The 19,902-nt window shown below is 41.8% G+C and overlaps 1 protein-coding gene across 3 annotated transcripts in view; it reads left to right on the plus strand.

Annotated features, from left to right (window-relative positions):
• Positions 1 to 19,902, plus strand: part of AGAP2 (ArfGAP with GTPase domain, ankyrin repeat and PH domain 2) — a 404,081-nt gene that overhangs the window by 348,168 nt on the left and 36,011 nt on the right. For all 3 annotated transcript variants that reach the window (XM_073663273.1, XM_073663271.1, XM_073663272.1), the window contains exons 10-11: positions 8,383 to 8,487; positions 19,530 to 19,713. In XM_073663273.1, coding sequence (XP_073519374.1) covers positions 8,383 to 8,487; positions 19,530 to 19,713 — 289 coding nt within the window. The remainder of the gene's footprint in view (positions 1 to 8,382; positions 8,488 to 19,529; positions 19,714 to 19,902) is intronic.

The following is a 19,902-nucleotide window of genomic DNA, read 5'->3' on the forward strand; positions in this document are numbered from 1 at the left end:
CGTAAGGGAATATATCGGGAGATTAATTCACAGATGTATGGAGGAGAAAGGTTATGGATGGCTTTGTAGGTCAGTGTTAGTAGTTTGAACTGGATACGCTGGGCAATTGGGAGCCAGTGAAGGGATCATATAGATTTCTGGAGCCAGTCCACAGTAAAAAAGCCGCCATAGAGTGTCCAGGAACCTTCACACAGACTTTTCTTAGCTAGGGTTGTTTCTCGGTGAAAGTTGTATTTCCCCACAGTCATATTCTTTAGCTTGGTGAAAGGATTGGCATAGATGGAAACGGTATCTACTCCGCTGTAATTTCTCCCAGGAAGTCCTCTAATGCTGCTTGTTCCATAAGCAATGGCAGCCCTTCCAACATTATCTCACACTTCTCGAGGGTGATTAGTCACACACCTTGAATTTCCTGAGTTGGGAAATAGCTTGATCTGCAATGCGTTTTGAGAAATAACGTGCATAAGCAAAGCCATGGTTTAGGCTACTGAAGGTCATCATTAAGCGAAACTCATACAGCTTTCCCACAGACTTAAAGAGAGGTATCAAGACTTCCGAGACAGCCAAGACTTCCCTGGCCTCACCAAGAGGACGACTGTCCATGTTCTCCTCCTCCTCCTCATTATCAACCAATCCGCATTGAGATGAGACTGGGCTGTGTAGCATTACCCTGTATAGTTCTTGGCTCCGCCTGCAATGCTTCCTCTTTAATTGTGAGCAGCGAGCGTTTCAGTAGACAAAAGCGGGATGGTGACGCTAATTATGGCGTCATCGCCACTCACCATCTTGGTGGAGTCCTCAAAGTTGTGGAGGACAGCACAAATGTCAGACATCCATGCCCACTCATCAGATCTTATGTGCGGAGGCTGACCTGAATTTCAATGGGCGTGTTGAAACTGGCACTCAACAACTGCCCTCTGCTGCTCACAAATCCCTCCCAACATCTGCAATGTTGATTTACAAAGTGTGGTCACATCGCACACCAGTCAGTGAGACGGAAGCAGTAAATGCTGCTGAAACATTTGCCAGGGCTGCGGAAGCTGTAGCCGACTTTCTGAAATGGGCACACATACGGCATACTTTCACAAGCAGCTCTGGCAGATCTGGGTAGGTTTTGAGAAACCGCTTAACCACTAAGTAGAGCACTTCTAGTGCTCACTCATCACTAATGTGTACCACTGTGTGGAGAACAATATCAGCACCAAACAATTAAAAGATGAATTGTAGCCTGCTTTATATACCACGTTAGTAAGAAAACCAATTTTGATTATATCATGTGTACGCCTATGACAACAATATCTGCACCAAAGAATTCATTTCACTAGAGTAGAACTAGTATAATGGGGACCGGTAACTCTTCAAAAAATTAGGGCCTGACACCACCATTTTGGTGGCCAACAGATTGGAGATGGTGGAGTTGAACTTCTTAGCTTTGTCATATGTAGAAGGAAACAATCTTTTACATGACCACAATTACGGGACCGAGGGCTGGCTGCTGTGCTGAGAGAGGGCGGAGCACGGTGAACTAGACAAACTGCTGGACCGTGAGTGAGATGCAGGCGGAGATGTTACGATGGATTGATAAAGTTGTGGTGTGCTCGTTTTCTGAGATCGGTGAAAAACAGCAGGCATGTCCACCTCCGTTACAGCTGACGGGCTCTCACTCAGCCTGTCTGGAGTGGGTAGAGAACCGGAGGTTCTGTGGTGGGAGACCAGCGTGACAATACTTGGCACGGTAACAGAGGAAAAGGAAGAAGCAGCGGATGAGGTTGATGGGGCAGCTGATGGTTGTTGAGGTCCGCTGATCCGCATTTCAGTGCAGAGATTCCCAGCGTAACACATGTTGTGTACGCATGTGAAAGTTCATGCATGTAATAGTCAAATTATTGCCCTTTTTCCCTCTACTGAGTTTTTTCTTGAAAAGTATGCAAATAACATGAGTTGGCTCATCCTTTGCGGTGACAAAAATGGGCCAGGCTAGGCAACCATTGCCGCCCCTGCGAGCTGCAGACCCGCGACCGCTGCTGGCCACAGCCACAGTTGTGGCTAAAGATGCAATGCTCCTCATGCTTGCATCACTCCGTGTCTGCGCCATAGGGAGAAACGTAACCTTCTCCTCTTCCTCCTTCCTCTTCCTCCTCCACCTCTTCAGATGAGCTACTTGGCTGCATGACTCTGGGTTCACACCAAGTAGGATCTTCAATCTCGTCATCATCTAATGTGTTATCCCATTCCTCGCCCTCAGAGTGACCCTTCTCCCCTTGTTACCTTGACAGAACAGTACAGTCCGCATGCATGAGCCTTAGGTATCTGAGTCTCATCAGGATCACCTCCCTCCCCAGTGATTAACGTCTGGTGACAAGGGTCAGGAACTTGCTAGGACCCTACTTTGTCCTGCCCCGAATGCAACCTAAAAAAATTTGGGCATCGGTGCAGATGCTTTCCTCCTCTTGACTCTGTGAATGTTTGGAGTACACTTCTGATGCCCATTGTGTAGAATGGGTGAACAGTTCTACAGACTCGCCCATCTGTGGTTCGCTACAGTCAGTTGGGCAGTTGTACAGTTGTGACGTAGGGGAAAGCAAAGGTAATTGGGGTGCCACCTCTGTGCACTGTACTGTGTGTGATGTTGAGGTGGAGGAAGAAAAGGAGAGGGCACTTGAAGCAGCGCTTGCCATCCACTGGAGCACCTGCTCTTTCTGGCCCTTATCAACAAGGCGTATCACTGCGGGACTGTCAAAGAAAGTGAGTGGAGTAGCCCGTCCAGTAACAGAAGTCAGTTGTCTTCAGATAGGACATGACGGTTTTGGTGCACTAGTGCTTTCACTAACATTACCACCCACCCCACGTATACCTTGAACACCAAGCCTATTCCCCCTTCCACTACGACCTCTCTTTTTCCCACTCATGTTGCTCAGATACTGTGGTAGAAGCACGCTATTAGCAAAACAAAATTAGATTTTTTCCTCTGCAACAGCTCTGCACACACCTGAATTTCAGCAGCACTAAATGACAAGGTAAGATATGGCTTGCTGTATAATGTTACTAACAGAAGAAAGTATTTTTTTAGTGTGAATGGGGCCTGTATAACATACAAGATATTCTCCAAACTATTTCAAACTGAAATGTCCCCTACTCTATAACGTTAGGAACCGAAGAAAGTATTTTTTTAGTGGGGATGAGGCCTTCATAGCATACGAGATATTCTCCAAACTATTTGAAACTGAGATGTCCCCTGCTGTATAACGTTAGGAACCAAACAAAGTATTTTTTTTACTATGGATGAGGCCTGTATAACATACAAGATATTCTCCAAACTATTTCAAACTGAGATATCCCCTGCTGTATACCGTTAGGAATCAAAGAAAGTACTTTTTTTACTGTAGATGAGGCCTGTAGAACATAGGAGATATCCTACGAACAATTTCAAACTGAAATGTCCCTTGCTGTATCACGTTAGTAACTGAAGAAAGTATTTTTTTAGTGTGGATGAGGCCTGTATAACATAGAATGTATGCTCCAAGATATTTCAAACTCAAATCCAGCCTGCTGTATCACGTTAGGAACAGCAAAAACAATATCAATAGAGTGAGAGGGAAAATTGCAGTGTTCATATGTCCACCATATTAAGTCAACTCCTATAAATATGACATAAGAACTGTGCTATTATAAAACATAACATTTATTATAGAATCAGATAAAATCACATAAAATGTCTTTAGAGGGAAGAGAACCACAAAAGAAAAAAAGTCAGACTAAGGGATATAAGCATATAAGCATGATTATTCATTCCAGAAATGCAACTCAAATGTTGACATCTAATGAGTGCTATGCATTAAGATATTACAATACCCAATAAATAAATCATTTCATAAATAAATTAATAAATAGTAAGATGTGTAGAGTAAATATAAAGTGCTTAGTGCATGATACCCTACTCTGCACTATCATTGATGTAATCAGTACTATGAAATGTGGTATTGTGGACACTAACAGTGATGTCACTGATACTCAGACCAAATTATATGCTATAAGTCATGGCAGCAGATAAAAAGGTGGCAAAAAAACTGTACAATGATGATAGGTATTACTAACCCCTGGGTACTGACCGGATCCAACACATGTTTCGCCACTGCCTTTGACGAGGATATGCCAAGACATCTAGCATATAATTTGGTCTGAGTATCAGTGACATCACTGTTGGTGTCCACAATACCACATTTCATAGCATTGATTATTACATCAATGATAGTGCAGAGTAGGGTATCATGCACTAAGCACTTTATATTTACTCTCTACACATCTTACTATTTATTAATTTATTTATTAAATGATTTATTTATTGGGTATTGTAATATCTTAATGCATAGCACTCATTAGATGTCAACATTTGAGTGGCATTTCTGGAATGAATAATCATGCTTATATCCCTTAGTCTGACTTTTTTTTTTTTGTGGTTCTCTTCCCTCTAAAGACATTTTATGTGATTTTATCTGATTCTGATAATAAATGTTCTGTTTTATAATACCACAGTTCTTATGTCATATTTATAGGAGTTGACGTTAGGAACAGCAACAAATACATTTTTTTACTCTGCATAAGCTCTGCCTACATCTGAATTTCACCGCCACTAAAGGACTAGGTGGCTTATAGCAGAGTGTAACACTTTTGCGAGAGAAAAAAACATTTTTTGAACTCTGGCTAGCAACAGAAAAAATCTATTTTTTTACTCTAAAAACAGCTGAAGTTCAACACCACTAAAGTACTAGCTGGCTTATAGCAGAGTGTATCACGTTTGCAACACAAAAAAATCTTTTGTGGACTCTGGCTAGCAACATAAAAATATATATTTTTGTTACTGTGCATACAGCTGAATTTCACCCACAAAAAATTACAAAGTGGGCTACTATAGCTTGACTATCACATTAGCATGTATGTTCTCCCCGTGTTTGTGTGGGTTTCCTCCGGGTACTCCGGTTTCCTCCCACACTCCAAAGACATACTGATAGGGAATCTAGATTGTGAGCCCCGATGGGGACAGCGACGATAATGTATGTAAAGCGCTGCGGAATATGTTAGCGCTATATAAAAATAAAGATTATTATTATTATTAGTAGTAGTAAATGAAAAAAAAGTTTTTTTTGTGCTCTGCACTCAGAAGCTCTGCAGAGTATGCATACAGCTGAATTTCAACCCCACAAAATCAAAAGGTGGGCTACAAGGGCTTACTTGCTTGCTTGCTTTATCACATTAGCAAATGAAAAAATTGATTGAAGGGATACTGGTGCATACAGCACTATAGAAGCAGTGGACAACACAGTTCTATGCCATGTTTCCTGCTGTTTCTGTCTGAATCTCAGTAATTGCACAAGAAAAAAAATGTGCTGCAAGATCAATTTCAGAGGTACACAGCAGAGGACTTGTCTACACCAGGGTTCCCCAACTCCAGTCCTCAAGGCCCACCAACAGGTCATGTTTTCAGGATTTCCTTAGTATTACACAGGTGATAATTGCATCACCTGCACAGGCAATAATTCCATCACCTGTGCAATACTAAGGAAATCCTGAAAACATGACCTGTTGGTGGGCCTTGAGGACTGGAGTTGGGGAACCCTGGTCTACACTATCTGACTTACAAACAAGCGCCCATCTATCTAGCTAATATCTCTCATTAAACAGGAGCACACTGAGCAGCAGCAGTCTATCACTGGCAGTGACATGCATAAAATGGCGCTGAGGGAACATTGCCGCTCTTTATATAGAGAGGACATTTGATTTCAGCAGCCAATGGCAGAAGCTCTTGTGTCTGGACAGTGTAGATGCTTCCTGCGCTCTGATTGGCTAGCCGCGCTTTCCTCACTCAAAGTTACAGGGAAAAAAAAAGATTACAAGCGCGCCGCTGCTCTGACCTATTCTAAGCTCTCACCAGCCCCTCTACTCATCAAACACGTCCCTCCACTCATCATACACAAGCACTATGCTAGTCAAATTGTTAATAACGCTGTAGTTGCCCCACAATCATGTTCCCGCACTTATTTGCCGAACTTTGTCGATTTTCCCGAATTTAAGTAAAAATGTAAAAATGCTCGCCTTGCCAATCACGAATCTGAATGTTCCACATTCATGCCGAATTTAACTTTTGAGATCAGATTTCGATCATATTCGCTCATCTCTAGTCTGGAAGCCAAGGACGTCACCAAACACTGGATTTCCTCCTTTGTGAAGGTTTTCCAGGCCTTTACTGCAGCTGACTTCAATTGTTTCTTATTTGTGGGTTTTTCTTCCTTAAGTTTTGTCTGAAGCACGTGAAATGCTGCTTGATGGGGTTGAGGTCAGGTGACTGACTCTATAATTGCAGAATACTCCACTTCTTTGCCATAAAAAAACTCCAGGGTTGCTTTCGCAGTATGTTTTAGGTCATTGTCCATCTTTATTGTGAAGCGGCATCAAACCAACCTTGCGGCATTTGGTTGAATCTGAGCTGAAAGTATCGCCCTGTACACTTCAGAATTCATCCGGCTGCGTCTATCTTCAGTCAAATCATCAATAAATACTAGTGACCCAGTGCAACTTAAACCCATGCATGCCCATGACATCACACTAACTCCACCATATTTTACAGAGGATGTGCCATGCTTTGGGTCATGAGCTGTTTCAAGCCTTTTCCATACTTTCTTCTTCCCATCATTCTGCTACAGGTTGATCTTACTTTCATCTGTCTAAAGAATGCTTTTCCAGAACTGGGCTGGCTTCTTTATATTATTTTTGGCCTAATCTGACCTTTCACATTTAAGGATGATTAACTGTTGTACCTTGTGGAGACTTAGATACTGAAACACCTACTTCCTGGAGAGTGTTCTTCACTTGGGTAGATGTTGTGAAGTGATTTTTATTCACCATGGAAAGGATTCTGCGATCATCCACCATTGTTGTCTTCTGTGGACGTCCAGGCATTTTTGAGTTCCCAAGCTCACTAGTGTGTTGTTTTTTTTGAAGAATGAAGCAGAATGTTCATTTGGCCACTCCTACAATGTAGGCTATCTCTCTGAAGGATTTCTTGTTTTTTTCAGCCTAATGATGGTCTGTTTCTCTTCCATTATGATCTCCTTTGACCTCATGTTGTGGGTTCACAGCAACAGCTTCCACAGCTTTACAGAACCTTAAAGGGGTACTCCCATCTCCAAGATCCTCTCGCAATATGTAGTAGGTGTAATAATAATATTAGCAAATACCTACAATTAGAAATGTAGTTTAGTATTTTTGATTCGCTATGCCACTTTCCTCATATGCAAGCATTGCAGGACCTTAGATATCCACGGTTATGACCACTAGCAGCTAGCTAACTGTCACTTTATCCATGGACGTAACCATGGATACCTAAGGTCCTGCAATGCCTGCACATGAGGAAAGAGACATAGCGAATCAAAAATACTATACTACGTTTCTAATTGTAGGTATTTGCTAATATTATTATTATGACACCTACTACATATTGGGATAGCATCTTGGAGATGGGAATACCCCTTTAAGGTTCTGTAACATTTCAGCCGGAGTTTCCTGCGGCATTATTCTTCTCATGAAACTTACATAAACTGCAATGTAAATGTTTAAAGGGGTATTCCCATCTCCAAGATGCTAACATATCAATTCTAGCTCTGATTACTCAGTAACGGAAGAATGGACTGGCCATGTAATAGTATTGCTGTACCTGTCTTAGAAAAAACTACATGTGCATATAAATAGTTTGGGATGTGAAATCCTGCTGACAGATTCCATTTAATGATACAGATTTTTAAAACAAAGCTTTTTCCTTCCATATCTTACATTAGTTCCCAAGGGAAAGCTTTATCATCACCCACTCAGCGGTGTTTTTTTTTTTACTGTCTCCCCGTCTGTCTGATATCCTTCAAACCATAAAAGAATGAGTAGAGAGAGAGTAGAAACACAAGAAGGCTTTTCATCTTTTCATATGCAGTTTCATACATGGTTTGTTTGTAATCATGGAGTCCCATAGATCTTCATCAGAGCTGTATACACAAAATAGAAATATAATAACAAGACAATATGACATTAATGTAATAATCAAACTCAAACATATGTCCTTCAATGCCACTAGTTTACAAGCATCTAACAAAATAGTCTAAATCAAGTTTCGATCAATTTTTTACTGCTCTGCTTCTTTATTGAGATTTATGAAGAACCAAGAAAGATAACTATATATTTGGATTACACAGGTCTAATACATGTATACTTCTGTACTTATTCTTGATAAAGCATTTGTCAGCAGCTTGTGTATATTCCTAAATCTATTCATGATTCAAAAGTGAAATATCTTCCAGTGTCTTATGTAGTTACTTTATCAATTTATTGATCATTTTTCAGAGTTTTCTACTAAAACGTAGCGGCAATTCTCTGAACAAGGAGTGGAAGAAGAAGTACGTGACTCTGACCAGCAATGGAATGCTGCTCTACCATCCTAGCATTAATGTAAGTACTGTGAGACTTAGGGCATCTTCAGAAAAGCGTATCATACAGATCAATGCTGTCTGTGTAATTCAAAGGACTGTTCAGATTATGTTTTTTTTCACACCGATTTAGTGTCTGTGTGACAAAAAAATCTCAGCATGCACTATTCTCTTTTGAGTATTGGATGAGACTTGGATGCTCAAAAAAAATCAGATCCCATACATAGCATCTGTGTGCTATCTGAATTTTACAGATATGTTACCATTATTAAAAGGGTTATCTGGGACTTTGGTTTCTTTTTTTTTCCGTATGGGACTAAGAATTTACAAGGAGGTAGTTGATAACTACCTGCATGTTCACTCCTGGAACGATATCTCCTAGCCAGGCTGTGATTCTGCTGCCTTTGACTTCTTGTCAACATAGCAGCTCTTTCTCTTCCAATCTCCTCTGTTGTCATGGCCAGGCCACTGCAGTTAGGCACGACATCGGCAGGAGCTATGGTCGCTCTCCTACCTGCTCCCTCATATATAGGAGCTATGGTCGCTCTCTTACCTGCTCCCTCATATATAGGAGCTATTGCCACTCTCCTTCCTAGCTGCTCCCTCATATATAGAAGCTATGGTTGCTCTCCTATCTGCTCCCTCATATATAGGAGCTATTGCCACTCTCCTTCCTACCTGCTCCCTCATATATAGAAGCTATGGTTGCTCTCCTATCTGCTCCCTCATATATAGGAGCTATGGCCGCTCTCCTACCTGCTCCCTCATATATAGAAGCTATGGTTGCTCTCCTATCTGCTCCCTCATATATAGGAGCTATGGCCGCTCTCCTACCTGCTCCCTCATATATAGGAGCTATGGCCGCTCTCCTACCTGCTCCCTCATATATAGGAGCTATGGTTGCTCTCCTACCTGCTCCCTCATATATAGGAGCTATGGTCACTCCCCTATCTGCTCGCTCATATATAGGAGCTTGGGTCACTCTCCTACCTGCTCCCTCAGCTTCTCCAGGAGGACTTCCTGTATAATGTCTCATTCCCTTCACTGCTAGGCCCAGAACCAGGTCATGTGGTTTAACCATGTGACCTTATTTCCATATATGGAAGAAGGCACGGCCACTTTTCCATCAACGGAGCTGTGCTGTGCAATTCTGTAACTCAGTAGTTCCGGCCACTACCGACACTAAGAATAGCTGATCGCCTGGAGCCGGGTGTCTTACCCTGACCGATCAGACATTGATCACCTATCCTAAGGTCATCAATTTGTACAACCTCTTTAACTACTACTTAATGTCAAAACATATATATATATCACTATTTACATTACCTGCAACAGGAAACATTAGCACTGTGCAAACATAATGAGGTAGCTGACAGCTACATCTTTAAGGTACATACACTACAACTTTGGGGCATTGCAGCAGTGCTGAGCACACCAGTCATTTTTCTGGTTTTATGGACCAGACAAGTGCATGTAAATTCAGGCCGCTCATTTTCCTGTCTGCTATAAGGACAAGCACTAGGAGCTGTACATGGAGCCAGACATGTACACAATGTCCAGGCTGCCTTTTTATTGTATTTTTGGTCTCTATGTATTGTATGTACTGGGAAGAGGTCTCCATGTAAATCTTAACAAATGCTGTGACTGATGTCTAATTGTGTCATCCATCATCCATCGGCTATAGTGGCCTCCTTTAACTCAAGGAAAAGCTTATCAGGGCGGCACCAGGCTCTGAGCACTCAGTGCTGTCTATGCACCAATCACTCCCTTGCCTCTTGACTGACATCAGACTCCTCAGTGTTTGTGCAGGGCAGGATGTCAGTCAAGGAGCAGGGGGAATGATTACTGTTTAGTGATCGCTGTTTGTTCACATCCCTGGCAACATCCAGATGACTAGAAGCAAGTAGCTGCAGGGAGAATATGACTTCTTTTTGTCCCTGCAGCTGAATTTCCAATTTAAAATTCACACATATTTAAAATGGTATTTACCCGTAGATTACCACTATGACTGCAGGTAAATACCTTTTTTTGTTTTTTTTCCCGACAGGTTACCTTTGAAGAAGTTGTCCACTACTCGGACAACCCCTTCTCAATCCGTATGTTTCACCTTTGTAAAATAATAATGACGTGCCCCCTGGGCCGTGGGGTACTCGGTGTCGGGCCGGTCGTTGCTAGGGGAGATGTCACAGTGGCGGTGACCCGGTCCGGGACCCAGGGCAGTCAATTAAAGGAGATATTTACAGGGGATTTATAGTTTTTATATACAGTTCGTGACGCCACCTGTGGTATGCGGCTAAAGGGAGCCGCCGCTGCGGAGCAGGTCCTCTGGAGCTGGTGGTGACCCAGCAAAGTTGGTTTAGCTCTCCACAGGTAGAACTTAGCTCCAGGGCAGTGTAGATGTTGCTGTTATGGTGTAGTGCAGAGGATGGCGCAGATAATGATCACAGAGACAGTAAGGTGCAGTCCTCAGGATTTACTCACGGTTTCTTAGACTTCCAGTTACCAGTACTAGAGTAACTTCCCATGGCGTCCTGTGCTTACTAAGGGAGGGGTTCAGCAAACTCCCAGGACTCTCCGGAGTACATAACGGGACCCCCTTCTGTGTATTCCTTCTGGCCGTCTCCCAGCACCTCACACCTAGTGTCCCAATCCATTGACCGCGGACCTTGCCGGGCGACGTCTTCTCTGTCCCCTGGGTCCTCTATGGCCACCTTCTTGGTGAGATAGATGTGGCTTGTGGCTGCAGTACCTGAAATACTGCAGCCTCTGGTTTCCTAGTTGAGGCTTAAAGAACTCTGCTAGTTTAGGGACCGGTCCCCTCTGTGCGACCTGACCCCTCCACCTCCTGGTAGATTCAGGCGTATGGGTGGCCTCCAGCACTTACCGTACCCCTGGGTTCCCTTCCACGTTCCTGGAGCCTTTCCTTCTCCTCTCTCTCCCTCTCCAGTCTTGGGCCTCTCTGGCTAGGCCCTCCTCCAGAGCAGAGCTCCTGCTCCTCTCACTGTCCTCCTCTGACTGAACTCACACACCCAAGATGGCTTCTCTCTTTATATCACTTCCTTCAATGCTCCCCTGATTTACTTCCTCCACCCACACCCACTACATGGTTCCCCCTACTTTGGTTCCCTCCACTCCAGCCAGGGACGGGCTCAGCTGGGAAGCGATGCATCTTGCCCCTCCTGCTGGTCTGGAGTAGTGTAGTATTGGATGCAGGTGTTAGGGTCCCGGGCAGTACTCCTTCCTTACCTGAGAGTGAGATACCACACCTCTGGGTGAGATGCAATACCTCTGTGGCGACCGAACCCTCAGGGGCGCCACAATAACACCTACAGTGGCTTGCAAAAGTATTCACCCCCTTGGCTTTTTACCTATTTTGTTACATTACAACCCGTGTTTTAATATTTTTGTAATCCGATTTGTGTGTGATGCATCAGCACTAAATAGTTTAAGTTGGCGAAGTGAAGTGAGAAAAATATAGGCATAAATTAAATGTATGGGATTAAATAATTAAAAATTGTCATGCGCATATGTATTCACCCATTTTGCGATGAAGCCCCTAAAAATTTCTGTTGCAAGCAATTACCTTCATAAGTCACATGTTTAGTGACAGGAAGTCCACCTGTGTGCAATCTAAGTGTCACACGGTCTGTCAGTATATTCACTTTACCTTTTCTGAAAGGCCACAGAGGCTGCAACACCATTAAGCGAGAGGCACCACTAACCAAACAACAGCATGAAGACCAAGGAGATCTCCAAACTAGTCAGGGACAAAGTTGTGAGAAGTACAAGTTTAAGGTTGGTTTTTAAAAAATATGCCAATCTCTGATGATCCCCCGGAGCACTATCAAATCCATTATCATCAAATGGAATGAACATAGTAGCACAACAAACCTGCCAAGAGAGGGTTGCCCACCAAAACTCTCAGCCAGGACAAGGAGGGCATTAATCAGAGAGGCAGCACATAGATCATAGGTAACCTTGAATGAGCTGCATAGTTCCCAAGCAGAGACTAGAGTATTTGTCCATGTGACCACAATAAGCCGTACACTCCATAGTGGCGTAGATAGCACAGCAGGGGATCACAGCTGATTCTTTCTTTGAGGTAAAACATTACTTAAAAACAGGCAGTGAAGTGTTTTACCTCACAAAAAGAATCAGCTGTGATCCCCTGCTGTAATGTCTGTATACTCTTTTGCTTCCTCCCCTGCCTAGGATGTGGTATGATCAGACCATGTTCCTGTACGGTCAGACAGAGCCATTACACAGAACAAAGCGGGGGAACATTTATACGATTATCTCAGCACAGGAACATTTTTTTAATCACTTCCTATTGTGGACCTTATTTTCATTCCAAGATCTAATGAATAAAATTAACTTTTGTTCATGGGAAAACTCCTTTAATCCAATTGAGAATCTGTGGTCAGACTTGAAGATTGCTGTTCACCAGAGGAAACCATCTAACTTGAAGGAGCTGGAGCAGTTTTGAGGAATGGGCAAAAATCCCAGTGGCAAGATCTGGAAAGCTCATAGAGATTTATCCAAAGCGACTTGCAACTGTAATTACCACAAAAGACTTGTCAAAGTACTGACTTTAGGGGGTGAATAGTTACGCACATTGAACTTTTCAGTTACTTTGTCCGATTTGTTGCTTGCTTCACAATAAAAAGAAAACCAAATGTTCACAGTGGTTGGCATGTTCTTTACATGAACTCCCAGGGAAAATTCCAGGTTGTGAGGTAGCAAAACACGAAAAAAGCCAAGGAGGTAAATACTTTCGCAAGCCACTATATACTCACTTCTTGTTCTGGCATTGTTCCAGCGGTATTGGCACTGGCTCTGCAAGGGATCATGTCACATTGTTATGTCACGCGTTCCCTGCAGCCAAGCAGTGCTGACTTAACTATCTCCTCCTTTGGATAAACCACAAATATTCAGAGTAAGTGAGAGAGCAGCAAAAGAGGCATCCGAAGGCTGGTAGAGTGAAGCGGCCACAGGGATCGCGTAACATAACAATGTCACAAAATCCCCAGGAGAGCCAGTGCGGACCCCGCTGGAATGGCGCCGGCACCATAGGTGAATATAGGTGTTATTATTTTACAAGGGGGAAACTTAGGGATTGAGAAGGATTGTCAGACTAGTGGACAACCCCTTTAAGATGTTCAATCACCTACACACAATGCCTCCTTTTTACCCATAGTTTTCCTACCCTAGGAATTTGACAATACTGCCACCTACTGTTTTTCTGCATGAATGCAATTCTACTATTCTAAAAACAGTAAGGTCACCTTCATAGAGAAAAGTCCCACATTGCTGTGAACACAAAAAAGGCAACACCTTCCTATATTGTGTAGAAATGTGTGGCCAAAATGTTGCAACTGCTGACATGAGACATTATAGTGGCAACTTTTGCAATTTTTTATGCCATGATTTTTTTTATAACAATATTCACTAAATTGTTAATGATAAAAACAAAATGTGTCATCACTTCTATCTCTGTATTCTACTGGTACCACGGTGACCTAAAGTAGCAGACTGTTCAGCTCTGTATGGAGAAGCCCCTTAAAGCAAAACCCCAGCGTTTTTTTTAAGTATTTGGAGTGGTGGCACTAATCTAAGTTGTCTGACTCTAGTATTGTACATTTCAGTCACTGCCTTCAGCTCTTCCCGGCACTGCTCCGGTCCCGCGCCGCTATCTTGTGACCACAACTTCTGACTGACTAGAAATCAGAGGTGATGATCACTAACTCTCAATGGAAGGCCTCCTTCACAACTCAGCTTAAAAAAAACGTACACATGAAACGGTCCATTTTTACTGTCCGTGTGGATTGTTTTTGGCCGTCCGTGTGCCGTCCTTATGACATGTGCCAGAATAGAACGCAGAATAGAAATTACAGATTTTTAGGTGTTAACCCCTTTAACCCCGAGGGTGGTTTGCACGTTAATGACCGGGCCAATTTTTACAATTCTGACCTCTGTCACTTTATGAGGTAATTACTCTGGAATGCTTCAACGGATCTCCCTGATTCTGAGACTGTTTTTTCGTGACATATTGTACTTAATAATAGTGGTAAAATTTCTTCGATATGACTTGCATTTATTTGTGAAAAAAATTGGAAATCTAGCGAAAATTTTGAAAATTTCGCAATTTTCAAGCTTTGAATTTTCATGCCCTTACATCAGAGAGATATGTCACACAAAATAGTTAATAAATAACATTTCCCACATGTCTACTTTACGTCAGCACAATTTTAGAACCCAATTTTTTTTTTGTTAGGAAGTTATAAGGGTTAAAAGTTGACCAGTGATTTCTAATTTTTCCAAGAAAATTTACAAAAACATTTTTTTAGGGACCACATCATATTTGAAGTGACTTTGAGGGGCCTTTATGACAGAAAATACCCAAAAGTGACACCATTCTAAAAACTGTACCCCTCAAAGTGCTCAAAACCACATTCAAGAAGTTTATTAACCCTTCAGGTGCCTCACAGGAATTTTTGCAATGTGGAAGAAAAAAATGAACATTTAACTTTTTTCACAAAAATGTTATTTTAGACCACAACTTTTTATTTTCGCAAGGGTATTAGGAAAAAATGGACCCTAAAATTTGTTGTGCAATTCCTTCTCAGCACGCATATACCCCATATGTGAGGGAAAACCACTGTTTGGGCACATGGCAGGGTTTGGAAGGGAAGGAGTACCATTTGACTTTTTAAATGTAAAATTTGCTTGAATAATTAGTGGATGTCATGGTGCGTTTGGGGAGCCCCTGATGTGCCTAAACAGTGGAACCCCCCCACAAGTGACACCATTTTGGAAACTAGACCCCTTGAGGGGTGTAGTTTCCAAAATGGGGTCACTTGTGGGGGTTTCCACTATTTAGGCGCATCGGGGGCTCTCCAAACGCAACATGACATTCGTTCTCGATTCCAGCCAATTTTGCGTTCAAAAAGTCACACAGTGCTCCTTCCCTTCTGAATCCTGCCGTGCGCCAAAACAGTGTATTTTCCCCACATATGGGGTATTAGTGAACTCAGGAGAAATTGCATAACAGTGTTTGGGTTCCATTTTCTCCTCTTACCCTTGTGAAAATAAAAAATTTGGGTCTAAAAGATCATTTTTGTGGAAAAAGTTTGTTTTCTTTTCACGGCTCCATATTATAAACTTCTGTGAAGCACCTGGGGGTTCAAGGTGCTCACCACACACCTAGATAAGTTACCTGAGGATTTTATCAAGGGGTATAGTGAAAATTTTGAACTCAGAGGTACAACACAGAATTTGATAACATTAGCCCATCATATTGAATAAGTTGTCATTAGTTTTGAGCGCAAGTGCTTTCTACTTGAGTTTGCATCGGGTACTCAGGTATGCACCATGTATCGTGGGTGCTCGAGTGACATGCTCGAGTCCCCGCCCTGCATGTTTCACATGTCGCATGCTAGACACCCAAAAAAACATGCGGGGATCACTCGTGCATGGCAGGCAATCCCCGCAAAGTTTTTTAGCCCGCAAAGTATATGAGATTCGAGCATGTCACTCGAGCACCCGCGATACTTGATGCATACCTGAGCACCCAATGCAAACTCAAGTAGCGAGCACTTGAGCTCAACACTAGTCATCATTTTTTTTTCTTTACTTTTGAAAAAATTCCAAGCCCAACACAACCCTAACCCTACCACAACCCTAACCCTAGCCTAACCCTAACCCTAGCATAACCCTAACCAAGCACAATCCTCACCCTAGCACAACCCTAATCCTAGCACAACCCTAACCCTAGCACAATCCTAACCCTAGCACAATCCTAACCGTAGCACAACCCTAAATCTAACCCTAGCACAATCCTAACTCTAACCCTAGCACAACCCAAAGCCTAACACAACCCTAACCCTAGAGTTTATTTTTTACGCCGTTCCTCGTGCGGTATAAATGATTAGACGACTTTATTCTTCAGGTCGGTGTGATTAAAGCGATGCCAGATTCATATGGGGTTTTTATGATTTTTTTGCAAAGACTAGTTTTTGCATCGCCATATTTTGAGAGCTATAATTTTTCCATATTTCGGCCGACAGAGTCATGTGCTGGCTTGTTTTTTGCAGGATGAGTTGATGTTTTTATTGCTACCATTTTCGGGAGCATGACATTTTTTGATCGCTTTCTATTCCGATTTTTGTGAGGCAGAATAAACAAAAACAATAATTCAGGAATTGTTTTTTTTTGTTTTTTTTATGCCATTCCGAATGTGGTAAAATTGATAAGGTAGCTTTATTCTTCGGGTCAGTACATTTACAGCGGTACAACATTTATATTGTTTTTTAATATTTTGGAGCTTTTACATAATAAAAACTATTTTATAGAAAAAATATTTTTTTTTGTATCACTTTATTCTGAGAGCTATAACTTTTTTATTTTTCGGCTATTGGAGCTGTATGTCGCCTTGAGTTTTGCGAGACGATATGACGATATGACGTTTTCAGCGATACAATTTTTATTTACATTTGTCTTTTTGATCGTGTTTTATTCCATTTTTTGTTTGGCAGTATGATGATAAAGCATCGTTTTTTACATAGTTTTTTATTTTATTTTCTTACCGTGTTCACTAAAGGGGTAAACTGGTAGGACAGTTTTATAAGTCAGGTTGTTCCGGATGCGATGATGCCAAATATGTGTACTTTTATTTTTTTTTTGTTTTTTTTTTCATAATATTTATCTATGGGTACAGTATATTTTTATTTTTTGGGGGATTATTTTATTCTTTTTTTTATATTTTTACAAATTGTTTAATTTTTTTTTCACTTTCTAACACTTTATTAACTTTTCACTTTGTCCCACTATGGGACTTTCATTTTTTGCAGGCTGATCACTTGTATAGCATAGAGATGCAGGAGCATCTCTATGCTATACAGGCTCTCAGCCTGCATGCAGAAGTTACTTTGATCGCGCACTGCACATGATCAAAGTAACTTCCTGGTGTTTGGTGACCCGGATGTTGTCATAACGACATCGGGTCACCATGACAATCACCGAGACCAAGCACAGACAGCACAGGACGCTGGTGAGCAGGTAAGTCAGCGGCGCTTACCTTCTCTTGCTCCCGGAATGCTGGGATCAACTTTGACCGCAGCATTTTGGGGTTAATGTGAAGGGAGCGGTGCCGGACTGCTCCTAGCACATAGCACCAGGTGTCAGCTGTGAGAATCAGCTGACACCCGGCGGCAATCGCGCCCGCACAGCCTCTACGTAATAATACGCATCTGGTCCAATAGGCCCAGGGCGCAGATATGTATTATTACACCCCACGTCAGAAAGGGGTTAAAGATGTGCAAAGATAGAAATAAATAGTTAGATATGAGGTAAATAGATGATAGTTTTGATTGGTAGATAGATAGATAAATAGATAGATATCCATGAGATATATAATTAGTGCCTTGCTTGTATAGCTTACCGTGCATGTATTAACCTAATAAATGAGAAAAATGATATGGCAGTTCCCCCATTTTTAGTAGCCAGCAAAGGTAAAGCAGACAGCTGAGAGCTGATGTTATCAGGATGGGAAGGTCCATGGTTATTGGGCCCTTCCCAGTTTAAAAATACCAGCCCACTGCTGCACCAGAAGTGGAGCATCACATGAGATGATCTAATTCTGGCACTTCGCCTTCGCTCTTCCCGATTGCCCTGGTGTGGTGGCAAACAGGGTTTATGGTTGATGTCAGCTGTGAAATGTCCAAAAACACAGCTGACATCAAGCTCTGGTGTTAGTAATGGAGAGGTGTCTATCAGACACCATCATTACTAACCCGGTAATTTGGTACTCCAGAGTAGCGGACTCCACATGTACCGGAAACACGGACGTCTGAAGTGGGCCTAAGTCTATGAGAGCCTTGTTCTGGCCTTGTTCTACCTCTAATAGCCTTACATTGAGTTGTGACCCTTCAGTGTCACAACACAACCTGCAGAAGACCGAGCGGAGTGGTAAAAAATGAAGACGATGGCTGGTAAATACAAGGCAGGGAACTTAGATTGATGGTGCTTTAAAGTATCTGACATTATGCAGTTTTTTCCAAAGAGTTTAACTACATCATGCCAAATTTATGAATTTACACCAATTTTTGGGTGTAAATACATTGAAAAATACAGAGTGTAAATACATTGAAAAACACAGAGTTCACTCCGAATACCATATTTATAAGACCTTTGCAGCACTTTTCTCGGCACATCTAAACCTGTGAGAAACATTGGTGAGGCTTCAGAGCTGCCCCCGGCCTAACATGTATTCTCTTTTTAGCCTTTGCCCTGTTGATGGATTCATGCTATAACTGGGTGTATTTCTTCTGCCTCTTCATGCATCCTTTAGAAATTTGACAAATCCCTGGAATAGAAATAAAAAAGGATAAGTCCGTAATGTATAGATGTAACACAGATAAAACACAAATATTTTAGATGTGCTGTATTTACTGTATCTAGGAATGCCTATTTTATTTAATACTTTTCTTGAGACAAAAATTGTTTTAAAACAACTGAATGAAGTAAAAACCCTAATAAACTCTTCCTAAGTTTCTGTGCACACGATGTCTTTTAAATGCCAGCATACCCACATTGTTTTTGCTATAGGATGATGCTCCTGGAAAACACCAGTGGTGTTTTTCTGAAGTCTATTTTCTGATGTCTTTTTGGATGTCTGTTACGGCGGCTTTTGTTTTACGTTCTATATATAACATAGCGGCGGCTTCCAAGCGGAACCGCCAGAAGAGTGGACTGCTCACTTTTTTAAGCTGCTTAGCTCCTTTTCGAAGCGGTTAAAAGTGACAAAAGACGGAACATATGCACAGCAAGTTATTTTGACATTGCAGTACATATGTTCATTATTTTTAAAGTTTCACTTTTACAGGCAGGTTCTAGGCGAAATCTGCCCGAAAAAGATGTCATGTGCATATACCCTAACAGAAACTACAAATCCCAGCCATTGTGCAAATGCAAACTAATTCAAATGTCTGTTTGTTGTTTTCCTTCTATATTTAACAAAGTGTTAACTATGAAAATTAATTTATTTTATTGCATATATATTTGCAGGATTATTTGCATAGCACACACGGCAAGGAAATAATTCTACTGAGAACAACAGTAAAAGTGCCGGGAAAAAGACCACCAAGAGCAATTTCTGCTTGTGGCCAATCAGCCAGCGTTAATGGCTTATTAAAAGATGTGAGCAGCCCTACGGTGATCGATGCCCCCAGTACCAAACCTCCAACAACAAGTAAGTCTTGTAGATAAACAATAGACCCCAATTCATCATTTGTGTTTTTTAAAGCCACTTTCCTTTTTTGTCTTGTGGTATTAGTTGTCGTTTTTAGTAGATTCTTCAAAATAGCGTACTCGATATGTGAATTTAACGCAAAGTCAAAATTGATCTTTTTCTGTCTTGAACTGTTTTTGTGACTTTTTG

Source organism: Phyllobates terribilis, unplaced genomic scaffold, assembly GCF_046119375.1.
Source record: "Phyllobates terribilis strain yellow unplaced genomic scaffold, ASM4611937v1 Scaffold_2__4_contigs__length_985480577, whole genome shotgun sequence".
Classification (NCBI taxonomy): domain Eukaryota; kingdom Metazoa; phylum Chordata; class Amphibia; order Anura; family Dendrobatidae; genus Phyllobates; species Phyllobates terribilis.